The 13,750-nt window shown below is 38.7% G+C and overlaps 2 protein-coding genes across 2 annotated transcripts; one reads left to right on the top strand and one right to left on the bottom strand.

Annotated features, from left to right (window-relative positions):
• Nucleotides 1-295: 295 nt before the first annotated feature.
• On the bottom strand, nucleotides 296-2,454 carry LOC138888501 (uncharacterized). Its single transcript, XM_070170370.1, has 3 exons — nucleotides 1,569-2,454; nucleotides 1,169-1,520; nucleotides 296-401 (listed from the first exon to the last, which is right to left on the bottom strand). The coding sequence occupies exons 1-3, from the start codon at nucleotides 2,452-2,454 to the stop codon at nucleotides 296-298; spliced, it is 1,344 nt and encodes a 447-aa protein (XP_070026471.1).
• Nucleotides 2,455-3,769: 1,315 nt separating this feature from the next.
• LOC104238226 (style cell-cycle inhibitor 1-A) lies at nucleotides 3,770-6,811 on the top strand. Its single transcript, XM_009792527.2, has 4 exons — nucleotides 3,770-3,928; nucleotides 4,055-4,159; nucleotides 5,443-5,498; nucleotides 6,223-6,811. Exons 1-4 carry the CDS (start codon nucleotides 3,859-3,861, stop codon nucleotides 6,454-6,456), a joined length of 465 nt encoding a protein of 154 aa, XP_009790829.1. The 5' UTR covers nucleotides 3,770-3,858; the 3' UTR covers nucleotides 6,457-6,811.
• Nucleotides 6,812-13,750: the final 6,939 nt, after the last annotated feature.

Genomic DNA, 13,750 nt, shown 5'->3' with positions numbered 1-13,750 from the left:
GATAAAAGTAGCTTTCTCTTAGTCCTCCTCCTCCATTAGGATTTGGTTGTAACACGAGTAAGCGTCCAAGAAGCTTAGCAATTTGTGTCATGTTGTTGTGTCGATGACATGGTCTATGTGAAGCAATGAAAATGAGTCTTTTGGGCATGCCTTATTTAGGTCTGTGAAATCTACGCACATCCGCCATTTTCCATTTTTCTTTTTTACCATGACCACATTGATGACCCACTGGGGGTATTTTGATTCCCGGATTGAGCCGTTGGCGAGGAGCTTATCTACTTTATCACTTACGGCCTCATTGATTGCGGCATTGAATTTCCTTCTTATTTGCTGCATTAGTGGATAGAGTGGGTCGACATTCAGCTTGTGTGTGGCCACGTCTTTCGCAATACCTGGCATATCTGCATGGGAGAAAGCAAAAAGATCGGCATTGTCAATTAAAATCTTGTGAAATTTACCTGGTTCTGAGAGCTTATGTCCGATGTAAGCCTTTTTGTTTCTACCGCTGTTGTTCAGTTGGACGGGATCGAGATCTTCTACCGTTGATTCAGCAACTTCCACGATGTCGGGGTCCCTGATGACGTCTGTTTGTACGTCGAGTTCAGTCCCCGACTTTGGTAATTGTTATGCCTCTGCATTTGTTCCCTTCAACTGATGGGTGTACGTGCAATCCTGGGCGATACGATGGCATTCTTGGGTGGTGCATTGTTCGCCCTGGATATTGAATATTCCTTAGGGAGTAGGGAACTTGATTACTTGATATAGGCATGACGGGATGGCCCTCATGGCGTGTATCTATGGCCGTCCTATGATGGCGTTGTAACCTGTGTCTTAGTTCATGACATGGAATCTTATTTCTAGGGTGACTCCCCCGGCCAAAACAGGTAGCGTTATCTCCCTAGAGGTTCGTTCAACTACATTGTTAAAACATGTTAGTGTTATACAATGCGATACTATCTTGTCTTCGAGTCTCAGATGTGCGAGGACTTGAGGGTGGATAATACACGCGCCGCTTTCGTTGTCTACCATTATTCTTATTACATCGGTATCGGAAATATGTAAAGTAATAATAAGAGCATCAAAATGAGGGAAAGTCAAATCGTCGGTATCCGACTTATCGAAGATGATACTGTCTCCGAGGTCGTCGGACCGTTCGTGGGTGACTGACCGTTTCAGTTTCTGTGTAATGGTGAACTTCACATGGTTTATTGTCGCTTCATCGCCTCCACCGATGATCATTTGGATGGTGCGAGTGGGGGAGGTTGGCTTTGGAGGTCCCTGGTGTTGTTCACGTCCAGGGGAAAAGTTGGCTCGTCCACGATCGCTCATCAGTTCCCTCACGTGCCCTTGGTTCAACATGTTTACTACCTCTTTCCGTAGAGCTATGCAGCCTTCGGTTTTGTGACCCTGCTCCTGGTAGAATTCACAGAGAACGTTCGACTTCTGAGTACTTGGGTTGGACTTCATCTTTTGTGGCCATTTCACCTTTGTGCCAAGCTTCTCTAGTGCGTACATTATTTCTGAAAGAGAAACACAAAAATTATAAGCGGATAAGAGTTGAGGCATACCTCTTTTGTTTCGCTGAGTCCCTGTGTGTGGCTTGGGCGGCCCTTCCGTATGTCGATGAGACTGTGGGACGACTATTCTGACGTAGGGTTGCTGTCTTTCTCGGTTGAGACAGGGGCCTGACTGATCCCTTCGACCATTGTTACGATGATCTTTCCTTGATTTTACTTGAACTAACATTAGTCGTTGGGTCGGACCGTTAAGGTCATCCTCGTCGGCTCTCACCTCGGCACAATAGGCATTATGGATTTCTTCCCAAGTGGTGGGAGGGTATTTCATGAGCCTGCTTAATAGTTTTCTAGTTGCTCTTGACCCGTTCCTGCTTAACCCATTCTGGAAGGCCGCTACCGCCATCCTTTCTGATACATTTGGTAGGCTCATTCTCACCCTGTTAAACTGGGCGAGGAAGTCCCTGAGTCCCTCGCCAGGAGATTGCCTAACAGAGAATATGTCATTCACCCTAGCTTCCGCCTTTTTAGCCCCTGCATGGGCGGTGACAAACTTGTCGGCCATTTCCTCGAACGTTGCTATTGATCGCGCTGGCAGTTGTGAATACAAGGTTAAGGCTCCCCCTGTCAAGGTTTCGCCGAACTTTTTTAGTAATACTGATGGTACTTGCTCCTTCAAAAGATCGTTGCCATTCACCGTTGTGACGTAGTGGATGATGTGATCTTCTGGGTCTGTAGTACCATCGTATATCTTTAGGTACGGTGGTATTTTGAAGGTTTTGGGAATAGCGTGTGGAGCCGTTTCCTCGTTGTACGGTTGTTCGACGAATCGACCAATGTCTCGTTTTGGTAGTAACTTTGGGGCGAATTTATCGACCCTTTCTTGATGCTCCCTCATCTGGTCACGGAGCACCTTGTTTTTGTTTTCCATTTCTTCCATTTTTTAGAACGGCTGCTAGCGCATCATTACCTGCATCAACAGTGGGGTAAGTGTTTCATGTTTGAGGAATGGGCTGCTTGCCGGTGGTTGTTATGATATCTGCTTGCGCGGTATTTTTGTTCTCCCTTTGAGCAGGTCTGTCGAGTATAATGTTTAAAGTGTTTGTCAGCCACTCTTCTAGTAATTTTTTCACTACTGGTGGTGCTTCTTCAGCTGTAGATGTGGAGGCTCCCCTTTCGCGTGAAGGTGTCACGCTTTCGTGAGGGGAGGTGAAGCACTTCGCCTCGGCATAGTGTTTGGTGTCACATTTTCATTGTCTTCCCTGCCATCTTCGTTAATGGTGTTCAAAATGTTGGTGGTGACGCCTGCTATTGCTTTCAGTCTTGCATCGCCTTTTCCTGCCATTGTTAGTTCGTGCAAACGAAGAAGAGATGACTGTTTTTTTTATGATCTAGAAAGAACTATAGTTTCAACTAAAAACCTCCCCACAGACGGCGCCAAATTGTTTGAGCAAATAATTGCTAAACCAATTAATAATAAATTAGAAGGGACGAATCCTTGAACTTAATAAATTCTAGATCGAATAAAATAAAGCTCTTGTATAGCGATTAGAGTTTAGGAGCATTAAACAATGAACTTAATGTGCTATGATTGATAATACATGCTATAGCATAAATGTATAATAAATGTGAGTAATGACAAGGATTATAACGGGAAAGGAACTATCACCTAATGATTATATGATTGGAATGTTCCTTTTCTCTGACGACGACATGGAAAAGCGAGAGGTCAAAATGTGTATGGGATCTTGAGATTTATGGATCAAGGTTGAACAACATGTGCTTGAATAAATGAATAAGACAACTCTTTCATATATTCTTCCTTTCAACTTTTACAATATGTTCCCAGTTCAGAAAAAAAAAGGCAGATCCCCCCCCCCCGTCCCCTATCTCTTCCTATTTATAAGACACATTCCCCAAAAATCCTAAAAGGTACAGCATAAAGAATATCCGATCTTAGCTGCCCGCTTCTGGCATCAACCTTTATGAGGACGACCTGCAGTCGTTGTATCGTGGTCGACCCTGTCCTTTGTCTTGCTTATCCGTTACTGTGGTTACCAAATTTGGACCTATACAGTCACTATATTCTTTTTCCGCTCATTTTTGTTCTTTGAGTCCAAAAGAACCACATTTTGGTTCCGGACTCGCTCCTCTATAATATAGTAAAGTAAAATATATAAAATTAATTATTATATGCATATGCAAGAAATATTCAATATATATTCTATCTCATTTAAGCTTATCAATAGTAGTTAGTATAAATATAAATTTACTAAAATAAATAAAAGGAAGACAACAATCTCAAGATTTGTTCTTCTGCAAATAGAATCAGAGGTGCGAGTAAATGGGGAGCGATAAGAAGACGCCGGAGGAGAAGAGGAAGCATAAGAGAAGTTCGCCTTCTTCTCCACGAGGTTTTTTCCTTTCTTGTGTCTTCCAAAAGCTGCAAAGAGATAATTTTTGAATATATATATATATATATATATATATATATATATATATATATATATATATATGGGCTTATACGTGTTTGTGTCTAGATGAAGTGAAAAGCAAACGCCAGAATATCAAAGGGGATGAAGAGCGAAGGAAAGAAAAGAAGGACAAATCCAAGAAGGAGAAGCACAAATCCCATTCTAGTGAAGGTACTTGCACAATTTTTATTTTTATTTTAAATTTTGTATATGAGTTCTGTTCAGTATTATTACAAAATAAGCTGAGAATTTACTGATTTTATTATGAAAATTTAGGGATTTTGTTCTTTAATTGGGCCTCAGAAGGGTTCGTTTAGTTCCGTAAAACGTTTGCTATTTAGTATTTGATGTTGTTGCTGTTAGGGTTTGCTGCACTGATTAGTATAATGAGTTTGAAAAGGGAAAGCAAGTATTATGCCGCTCAGCAATCCTTTTGCTTTGGTTTCCAATTCAATTGATAGTTACGTGTAGGTTATGTGATCTGCCATTTATTAAGCAACTAAACAATAAATTAGGTCTGCACACAAACACATATAAAAAAGAAAAAGAAGAAAAATGATGGGTACGTATGTGGAAATAGTTAGAACACCATTTACAACAACAACAACCCACTATAATCCCACTAGTGGGGTCTGGGGAGCGAAGTGTGTACGCAGACCTTACCCCTATTCTGGAGGTTGTTTCCGATAGACCCTCGGCACAAGAAGATGACATGCGACAATAGAATGGTAACAACAACATAACCATAAAAATAGTACCAGCGAGCCAAGTGTCAGAAAATATACCTGGAAAAGCAATATCAATAATGATGGGTTAGTACACCATTTGCCTTTGGAAATGATGGGTGCTTGCTAGTGACTAAGCCTTCTTCTTTGAAATGGAGTTCTCTGTTCAGATCTTCCATTTACAATGGTGTTATTTACTGAACTCCAAGATCTTAGAGTGCAATCCATGTACGGATGCGAGTCAAAGCTAGGATATCTTATTCTAATAATTGAAAAGGTCTTCGATTTTGTTCAAATAGAATTAGGGTTCCCTTGGGTTCTTTCAACTCTTTATATAGTGATGGAGTAACTAATAGTCTTAGAGATAGACTTGTGACTTGTCAGTGATGATCTGTTAGATTTTAGGCAATCTTTTACAATCTAAACAAAGGATCAAAGGCTGGATTGCTGGTTCTACTTCATGTTACTAACCTTTGTTCTTGGTATTATTAGGTTTCACTCCATTATTTTGTGCGACTCATGGTGACATCTTGTTTGTAGCTTTATAGATTTAAACCACTATAGTTATGTTGTATGATTATTATAGCAAATGGTCGTTTCTGATATTTTAAATAATGTATGTTTATACATAGGGAGATGTGTGCACTTAGATTAAATGGTTTCCATGTATGTTACTGGTTTGGTGCTAGAAGATATGTTAGACACACTGACTCACTGATATTGCTTCAGAGAAGAAGTCAGGGGAAAAGCACAAAACCAAGAGCCACAAACATAAGGATAAATCGGTGAGTGCTTCTTGTTTAATACCTACATTTCTTTTGCTTCAAAATAACATTCTCAAGCTTACCATTTTACTCTGTATCATATCTCGTGGAAGGAAATTGTTATCTGCTCGCATAGTTATTATCCTCCGCACTAATTTGTTGCTGTATGTAGGTAGCATTGGTTTAAGTTGGTGTTGAATCTGTTGAATATAATAGGTTGCTCGTCTTTTTCTGTTTTGGCTGGAACTGATAGTTAGATATAGCTTTCTTGTGGTATGACGTTTCAGTTATCTATGTTAATTCTTGTAGAGAGTCTTCATTACATATGTGGCTGGCTGATGCTTAGAAATAAGTCTGTAAACTTGGAAAAATACTGGAGTTCCATTTTCTTCAGTTGTGATATCTGAAATCTTGGTTGGACTATTGTCGTCTTGATTGCAGATATAAAATAGTATTTGTGAAGTAAACCAAGGTATTCATATATGGAGGAATCATTCTTTTGAAGAGAACCTGTCAGATTCAAGAAGGGCAATAATTTCTGTGTGGTGAATTGTTAATGGCGTCCACACTTTCAGAGCTCTTTAATACTTGAAAAGTTGTTAGATTGTAGCAGTAGCAGTAACTGTTTTCTCCTCTGTTCTTTCTCACGACTTCCTTTATGAAAATAATTAGGACATCCATTTTCACTCAGGCTTTATTCCTCCATCTTTGATTTTTAATTATATTGCTTTACCTTCTTTCTCAGAAAAACAAGTTTGAAGAGTTATCAAAAGATGATTATTTCTCTAAGAACAATGAATTTGCTACTTGGCTGAAAGATAAGAAGAATTTGTTCTTCTCAGATCTTTCGTCTGAGACTGCACGCGATTTATTCTCTGACTTTGTCATACAATGGAACAAAGGAAAGCTTGACAGCCAATACTATGAGGGAATTGCAACCGGGCCTCGGTCATCCCACGCTTGGAATATCAAAAAGTAATAGAATTCCATGTTTCTTCTCTTTAAGGAGCAGTTGTATTGTCTTTTTTCCAGTTGTCCGATGGTTATGTCTTAGGCTTCTGTATTTTTGTGTTTTCTTTTTTCAGCAGAACATGCTTAGTCTTATGAAGTTACTTTCTTGGATAATGGTAAAATCACCATCTCTGTTGTAAGCTATGTTGTCCGGACTCTCCAAAATCCTGCCGCATCCCCGTCGGACCCTCCAAAAATGCACATACTTTTAGAGGATCCGACACGCACCTGGTAACATTTTTAGTGAGTCTGGGCAACATAGGTTGTAAGAGTTCTATGCTAGTCCTACCACGTGACTGCATTTATCATGGCCTTTGGCTGCAGAGACGGACAATACTTCTTATGATTCACGTAAACTCAATAGTTTTTATTCATACTTTCTATATGTATTAAAAATTTATTGAATATTTATAAATGTTAAAACTATAAATTCAAATATTATCGCATATTAACTTGAGGTTACTGCATGAACTCATAAATTTTAAATACACTTTTGTTTGAGTGCCTATGTGGCAACCTAAAACACTATGCCATATATTCAAAAAAATGTTCTAGCTTGGAGATGGTACTTTGCTCCAGCCTCCAAAGTCCAGTGTGACCACTGACCAGATAGCGGATAATATATAGCTCGAAATTATGTGGCTTAATTTTTTTATTGGGATTTCACTGAATGATCCGGCCAAAAAACCCAACTGGGCACACCTTAAACAGTTCTCTCGCTGTTTTGATTTTCATTTTTTCTTTCACTAATAATTTTCCACATTTTCGTGAAAAAATAGAAATGAAGCTAAAGCAATTATTGAGCTAAAACACCAAACTAATAAACCATGCAAGCCAAAATAAACAACCAACAAACAATTTTCTCCAAATAAACCATAATGAAAGGGGAATTATAGGCCTTAGTTAGAAACCAAAGACGAAGATAAACAAAGCTCAAAATACACACAATAAGGTAGTAACCAGAATTAAAACAATAACATACCCATTATATTTTCACAAGTGGGGTTTGGAATAACCGGAATTAAGTTGTACAAATATAGCTACGGCCGATTAATTGAATGACCAACACTTAATTTCAACGTACTATATATGGAAATGAAAGAGTTTACTTTTAATTAGTGCTTTAGCAATGGGGAGGATTAGGGAATTTGCATTTCTCAGGGAGTTGCATTGCAAGTGTTGGATCAACTCCTAAAGAAGGCAACCACTGAGAATTCTTATAAGAGCAAAGACATCCCCAGTCTGCTTGTGACAGTGCGCTGCAGCACTTGGCTGTAGGCGCCGAGGGGTTCGGGGTTGTTACGGATGGTTTACATGACATCAAACCTTCTCCTGATACGTTACATATTCCCTGTGCCCTCGACACTTCTATGCTAAAACTGCTTAACACAATGGCAACCAAAGCCAATGCCACAATTTTTTTGGCCAAGTAATTATGCTCCATCTCAAGTTCTTCTTTTTTCTTCTTATCTATTTGTTTCAATCTTTGTGTGTGTAGGGAAAAGGCATGAAATGAAGGGGTTTATATATAGGTAGGTGTGTGTGTGATTGGCCTATTGGGCAGAGGCGGATCCATGATTTAAATTCTATGAGTTCAATTTTAAGGTTTTTAACATTGAACCCATTATATTTTTAAAGTTATGGGTTCATATCTACTATTTTTACAATTTTAATGAATTTTTACATACAAATTTTTACTCCGCGTCGAAAGTTATGGGTTCAGTTGAACCCGTAGGTAGTACACTGTATCCGCCTCTGCTATTGGGTATGGGTTATGGGTTATGGGCAGGGGGAGGGGTGGATCCAGTCTTCCCATATCGTGTTCATGTGAATCCATAACTTTCGATGCGAATATAAATTTATGTATAAAAATTCACTAAAAACATATATGAACGCATAACTTTAAAAATATAATGGGTTCAATACTAACGATATAAAAGTTAAACTCATAGAGTTTAAACGCTGAATTCGCCCCGGACATGGATAGTGTAGCTACTGGGAATCCGTGAAAGTTCATTGGATTTACTTTCTGGCAAAACAGTGGTGTCACGGACTCTGGTTTTTATGTGTAGTCAAGTGGCGATTCTCAAGTGCATTAACCATTTGATCCTTGTATATTGATCTTCACTATTAGTATTCACTCGTTCTCAAGTAGTGTCTCTGTCAAGTTCAACTCATTCGTCTCATATTTCCAGCCTATTTATTTTCAAGAATCACACAGCCTTCTTCTTAGGGATGGCAACGGGCGGGTGCCGGTTTGAGCGTTAGCGGTGGGGTTTGAAAGTTTACGGGTGCGGGTTCAATTTTTAAATTTAAAAAAATGGGGCGGGTCGCGGGTTGGAGATTTAATTTTTTGAACTAACAGATATAAAGGCTAAATATTATGTTCTTGAGCAGTCTTAAATAGGAAACATCATTGTTTTGCTAGCGTAAGTTGGAACCAACGACAAACTTTTGGCATAGATTTTATATTTGCAGATGAAAGTCATTCTAGAACATTGTAAGTTATAAAAATAATTGTATACGGTAATGCCATTGAAAATACAAATGCAGTAGTGAACTAATGACAGAACAATTACATATGAGACAACAATCAGGATTTCCTTTGGCTAATTTTTATTGGCAAAAAAAAAAACACACACAAAAAAAGATTTTTTATTAAAAAAAATGTGCGGGGCGGGGCGGGGTGAGTGAATGCAGGTGGAGCGTGGGACGGATGGATGCGGGTTTAAATCCTATGCGGGGCCGGGCAGGGCGGGTTGAAATTATGCAGGTTCAGACAGAACCCGCACCACCTGCGATTCCTACTTCTTATTCATTTCTGTTCCCCCCTCCCCCTCCCCCTCCCCCCCTATTATCAAGTACTCCCTCTATTTTAATTCATACAACATATTCTGCTTATGAATATTTAATTTAACTCATCTTTGGAGTAATTCAATTTAATATTTTAAAATTAAAATATAAATGTTCAAAAATTATACGAAAAGTACCGTTAGCTGTACAATTTTTCTTATGTCAATATATAATAAAATACATTCTAAAATGTTGGTCAAACTTCACGCCTTCTAAATCTCGAGAAATAAAATGTGTTATGGAGGGGATATTGTTTTTCACAAAAACATCCAAAGCTACAAGATTGTATTTTCAAGTTTAGGCAGTTCACTTGAGGAGTCTTCATGGGAATCGATTTGATTCGACTCTTTAACTGATAGTCGATTGTCACGAGATAAATGAATATAAAGCTAGCTATGACGTAAACAGGTATACTACTAACATCATGACTTATATTTGACTAAACAAAACTAGCTAGGATTGGAGCACCATTTGAAAACTTAAAAAGTAGATATATTTTTATGGATTCAGCTTACTCAATATTGTGACTTTCAAATGTTCTGGTCAGGGTACAAAGAAAACCGACAAACCGCACCAACCCGATAATTCGAGTCAAACCGAAAAAAAAACCCGACTATGGTTTGATTTGATTTGATTTGGTGTTGGAAAAAAAATCGACCATAATTGGTTTGGTTTGGTTTTAACTAAAGAAAGTCAAACTGAAACCAAACCAACCCGACATTACATATATATAAATTTTAGATATATTTAATATATAAATATACTTATTGTGATGTAATTTATAAATATTTCTTAAAAAATTTCATAATTTTATCTTTTAAGGTATTATTTCAAGATTGGACTTAGAACTTTTGAATGCTCTAATAAGTTTTATAGCCATTAATATTAGTAAATTAAATAATGCTAACAAAAGCTCAAACCAAAATCAAATCAATACTAGTGCTAACAAAAGACATTCAATTCAATATTACGAACGAGAATGTATTTAATATCTATTTTTTGTTTTGCAATAATTTAGATAAAAATGTATAACCTATTTTTATTTTTCTTTAACGTTTAGTCGTGTAATTAATACTCAATTACAGCCACCTCTACCACGGCTACCGGCTAATGTAGAAATTCCGCAACTCCCTCTAGCCTGTAGGTGGGTTATGCGTCGTACTCTTGCACGAGAGTATGATGCTCATCATAATCTCCCCCTCTGCAGGGATGTGTTGGATCTGCTGGAGGACGCACATGTGAATATCTAACTAAACTTACTTGTTATAGATTAACTTAATGTTGTGCATACTAACGGTTTGTGTTCTTATTTGATAGTTCATCTGACGTCGTACAGCGATGAGGTGATAGGTACCTTGCTAGCGTATTGCACGTTCGGCCGACATATTTGGAGGGCTTCTGTCCCGCCCATATGCCTCGATATTGTCGAGCACCATGCCTCCGAGTGGGTATTTCGTCAGTTTGGCCTGCCGCAACCTATACCGACTCCGCCTGCATGGCATGCTTTACATTATGAGAGGGATGATCGGTCCAGGGCGGACGACACATTTATGGCATGGCTTAACGAGCAGTTGGGTACTTGGGACAGGCAAGGGGACTTGACCCCACCTCCGCAGCACTTTCCTATTCAACGTTATATGGTATGGTACCGCACTGTTTCCCGACTTTTTATCGGGAACCCAGTTCATCAGGCACACGGTCAGTACGTCCTATACGCTGGGAGACACGAGGCCCTGGTATGTTTTCTGTTATTATTAGTCATATACCTGTAATTTAGTGCCAAATATGTAGTTTATATTTTTTACTTTGTGCAGGCGATTGGATTGCATACCGTCTATCGTATGGGGCAGCAGATGCAGAGTTATGTCCACGATCCTGTGGCCATGCAGGAGTATAGTCGTCGATTCATGGATGTGGCTGCCCATACACTGCAGCGAGCCCGATCGGATCAGCGTTTGGCACACGAGGCTGATTATATGGACCCAGCGCAACATCGAGGTCGTGGTATCCCACGAGCTGGTGGTGGCCGACGAGCTGGTGGTGTCGGACGACGTGGTCGTGGGCGGAGAGGAGGTGGTCCCCAGCAAGGGGCGTTGAGGCTCCTGCTGATGATGTTGCTGCTGATATGGCAGGTGGCATGCATGAGACGGACATGCCGTCTTACAACCTTGGAATTTATCACACTCCAGTGCCATCGCAGGTGACCCCATCGGGTCAATTATTGATCACAGGCTCGGATATTCAAGGAGTGGATTGGGGTAGATACTTCACAGGCCCGTCTACCACTGTTGAGGATCGACCGACTCGAGATTTTTATAGTGGGCACCGACTGAGTTATGGCTCCACATCACATGCGCAGGTATGAGTTTATTAGTATTGAATTTGAATTTGTTTTAACTGTAACTTATATTTTCTTTAACTTTATTAATTTACTTTTTAAGGCTTCATGCGATGCAGCGACAGATGACTACATTCAGGATCTAGAGACGATGATGGTAAGACAATATAAATTATTGTGAATTGTTATGTAGTTTTCTATACTAAGTTTCATATTATTATGTAGCCTTATATTGGAGCTGATAGCACCACTGATACATGTCATCTTGTGCTGCATCCGGCTATAAGGAGATGACTTGATGATGATGATCCTGATAGCGTACCCGGGCGAGAGGGGATGCGCCTCAGGCCAGCGGCTTCATTGAGACACATCGGATGCGGGACACATTGACATGGTGTAAATAATATTTTTTTATACATTAACAACAATATTTAATCAAATATGCCCATTACTTTTTTCAGTTCTCCATTCGTTTGATAGTTTCATAAAATAAAATTTAGAACAACACAAGCACTTAAACTTAACTTCCACTTCAATTAAAATAAAATTTAGTACAACACAAGCACTTAAACTTAACTTCCACTTCAATTAAAATAAAATGTAGTACAACACAAGCACTTAAACTTAACTTCTACTTCGATTAAAATAAAATTTAGTACAACAAACAAGAAAAACATTACTACAGCACAAACACAAGCACAAACACAAACATTGCAGGCCAACATAATAAAAATACATGAAATAGGAAAAATACACTAAACACATACATGCCAATGTTTAGCCCCGGTTGCTATTTATTCTCCGTTCCAACCACTTAAATCGTTCTTCCAGTTGTTCTTTTTTTTTCTTCTACCTCTTTCAGTTTCGCCTTCACCTCCGCAAGTTCCAGTTTATATTTTTTTTACGTTCCTTTTGTGCTTCACAATTCCATTGTGTTTTCCATTTTTCTTCTCCCACCTCCTTCAGGTTCGCCCTCAAGTTTGCAATAATTCTATTGCTTTCTTTTTCATGTTCTCGTTGTCTTAAACACATATTATGAAGAAACTGCAGTTGTTCTCTGTAACATTCCTGATAACATGGTTCATCAACCCATTCCTGAAAATCACAAATAGGTTCGCCGGGAACCTTGTAAAACTAGTTCATACAGTGCCAGTAGCGGCATCCAACTTCACCACTGTCCCAACAATTTTGCATCAAACATGCTTTTCCACAGTTGCACTTTGGTGGACGAAGAGGTTGAGCCATTTGTGTAATATTTACTTTTAGTAAAATAAAACCTTACTTTTAATAAAATATTTGCTTTTAGTAAATTTTGAGCACACAAAATAACTACAATGAGCCCGTTATTTATAGGCGAGACAACACACACATAATGTACTATCTAATGGCGCTATACTTTGCGTGTTAAATATCATGATGTTGACAAGACAACTTTATGTCAGCTGGTCAGCTTTTTCAGTTCGACAAGACAACACACACATAACGTACTATCTAATGACGCTATATTTTGCGTGTTAAATATCATGATGTTGACAAAATAACTTTATGTCAGCTGGTCAGCTTTTTCAGTTCGACAAGACAACACACACATAACGTACTATCTAATGGCGTTATACTTTGCGTGTTAAATATCATGATGTTGACAAGACAACTTTATGTCAGCTGGTCAGCTTTTTCAGTTCGACAAGACAACACACACATAACGTACTATCTAATGGCGCTATACTTTGCGTGTTAAATATCATGATGTTGACAAGACAACTTTATGTCAGCTGGTCAGCTTTTTCAGTTCGACAAGACAACACACACATAATAAATATATAGATAATTTTATTAAATTATTATTTAAATAGGTAAAATGTGAAAGTACAAATCATAGATAACAAGCATAATTTTATTTCATAAATCTTGCAACATAGACATAACAACTAATTATTACAACATCAACTCATGGGTAGTTAGGTACACTAGAAGAACACTCACCACAAGCTTGATTAGTTTTGCCATCCAAACCAGCTGAAGGACATTTACGACGGTCGTGTCCTGTTTGCGAACATATATCACATTTGTG

Source organism: Nicotiana sylvestris, chromosome 3, assembly GCF_000393655.2.
Source record: "Nicotiana sylvestris chromosome 3, ASM39365v2, whole genome shotgun sequence".
Taxonomy (NCBI): Eukaryota; Viridiplantae; Streptophyta; class Magnoliopsida; order Solanales; family Solanaceae; genus Nicotiana; species Nicotiana sylvestris.
The sequence above is the reverse complement of the archived record's forward strand: the minus strand, read 5'-3'. Positions and strand labels throughout refer to the sequence as shown.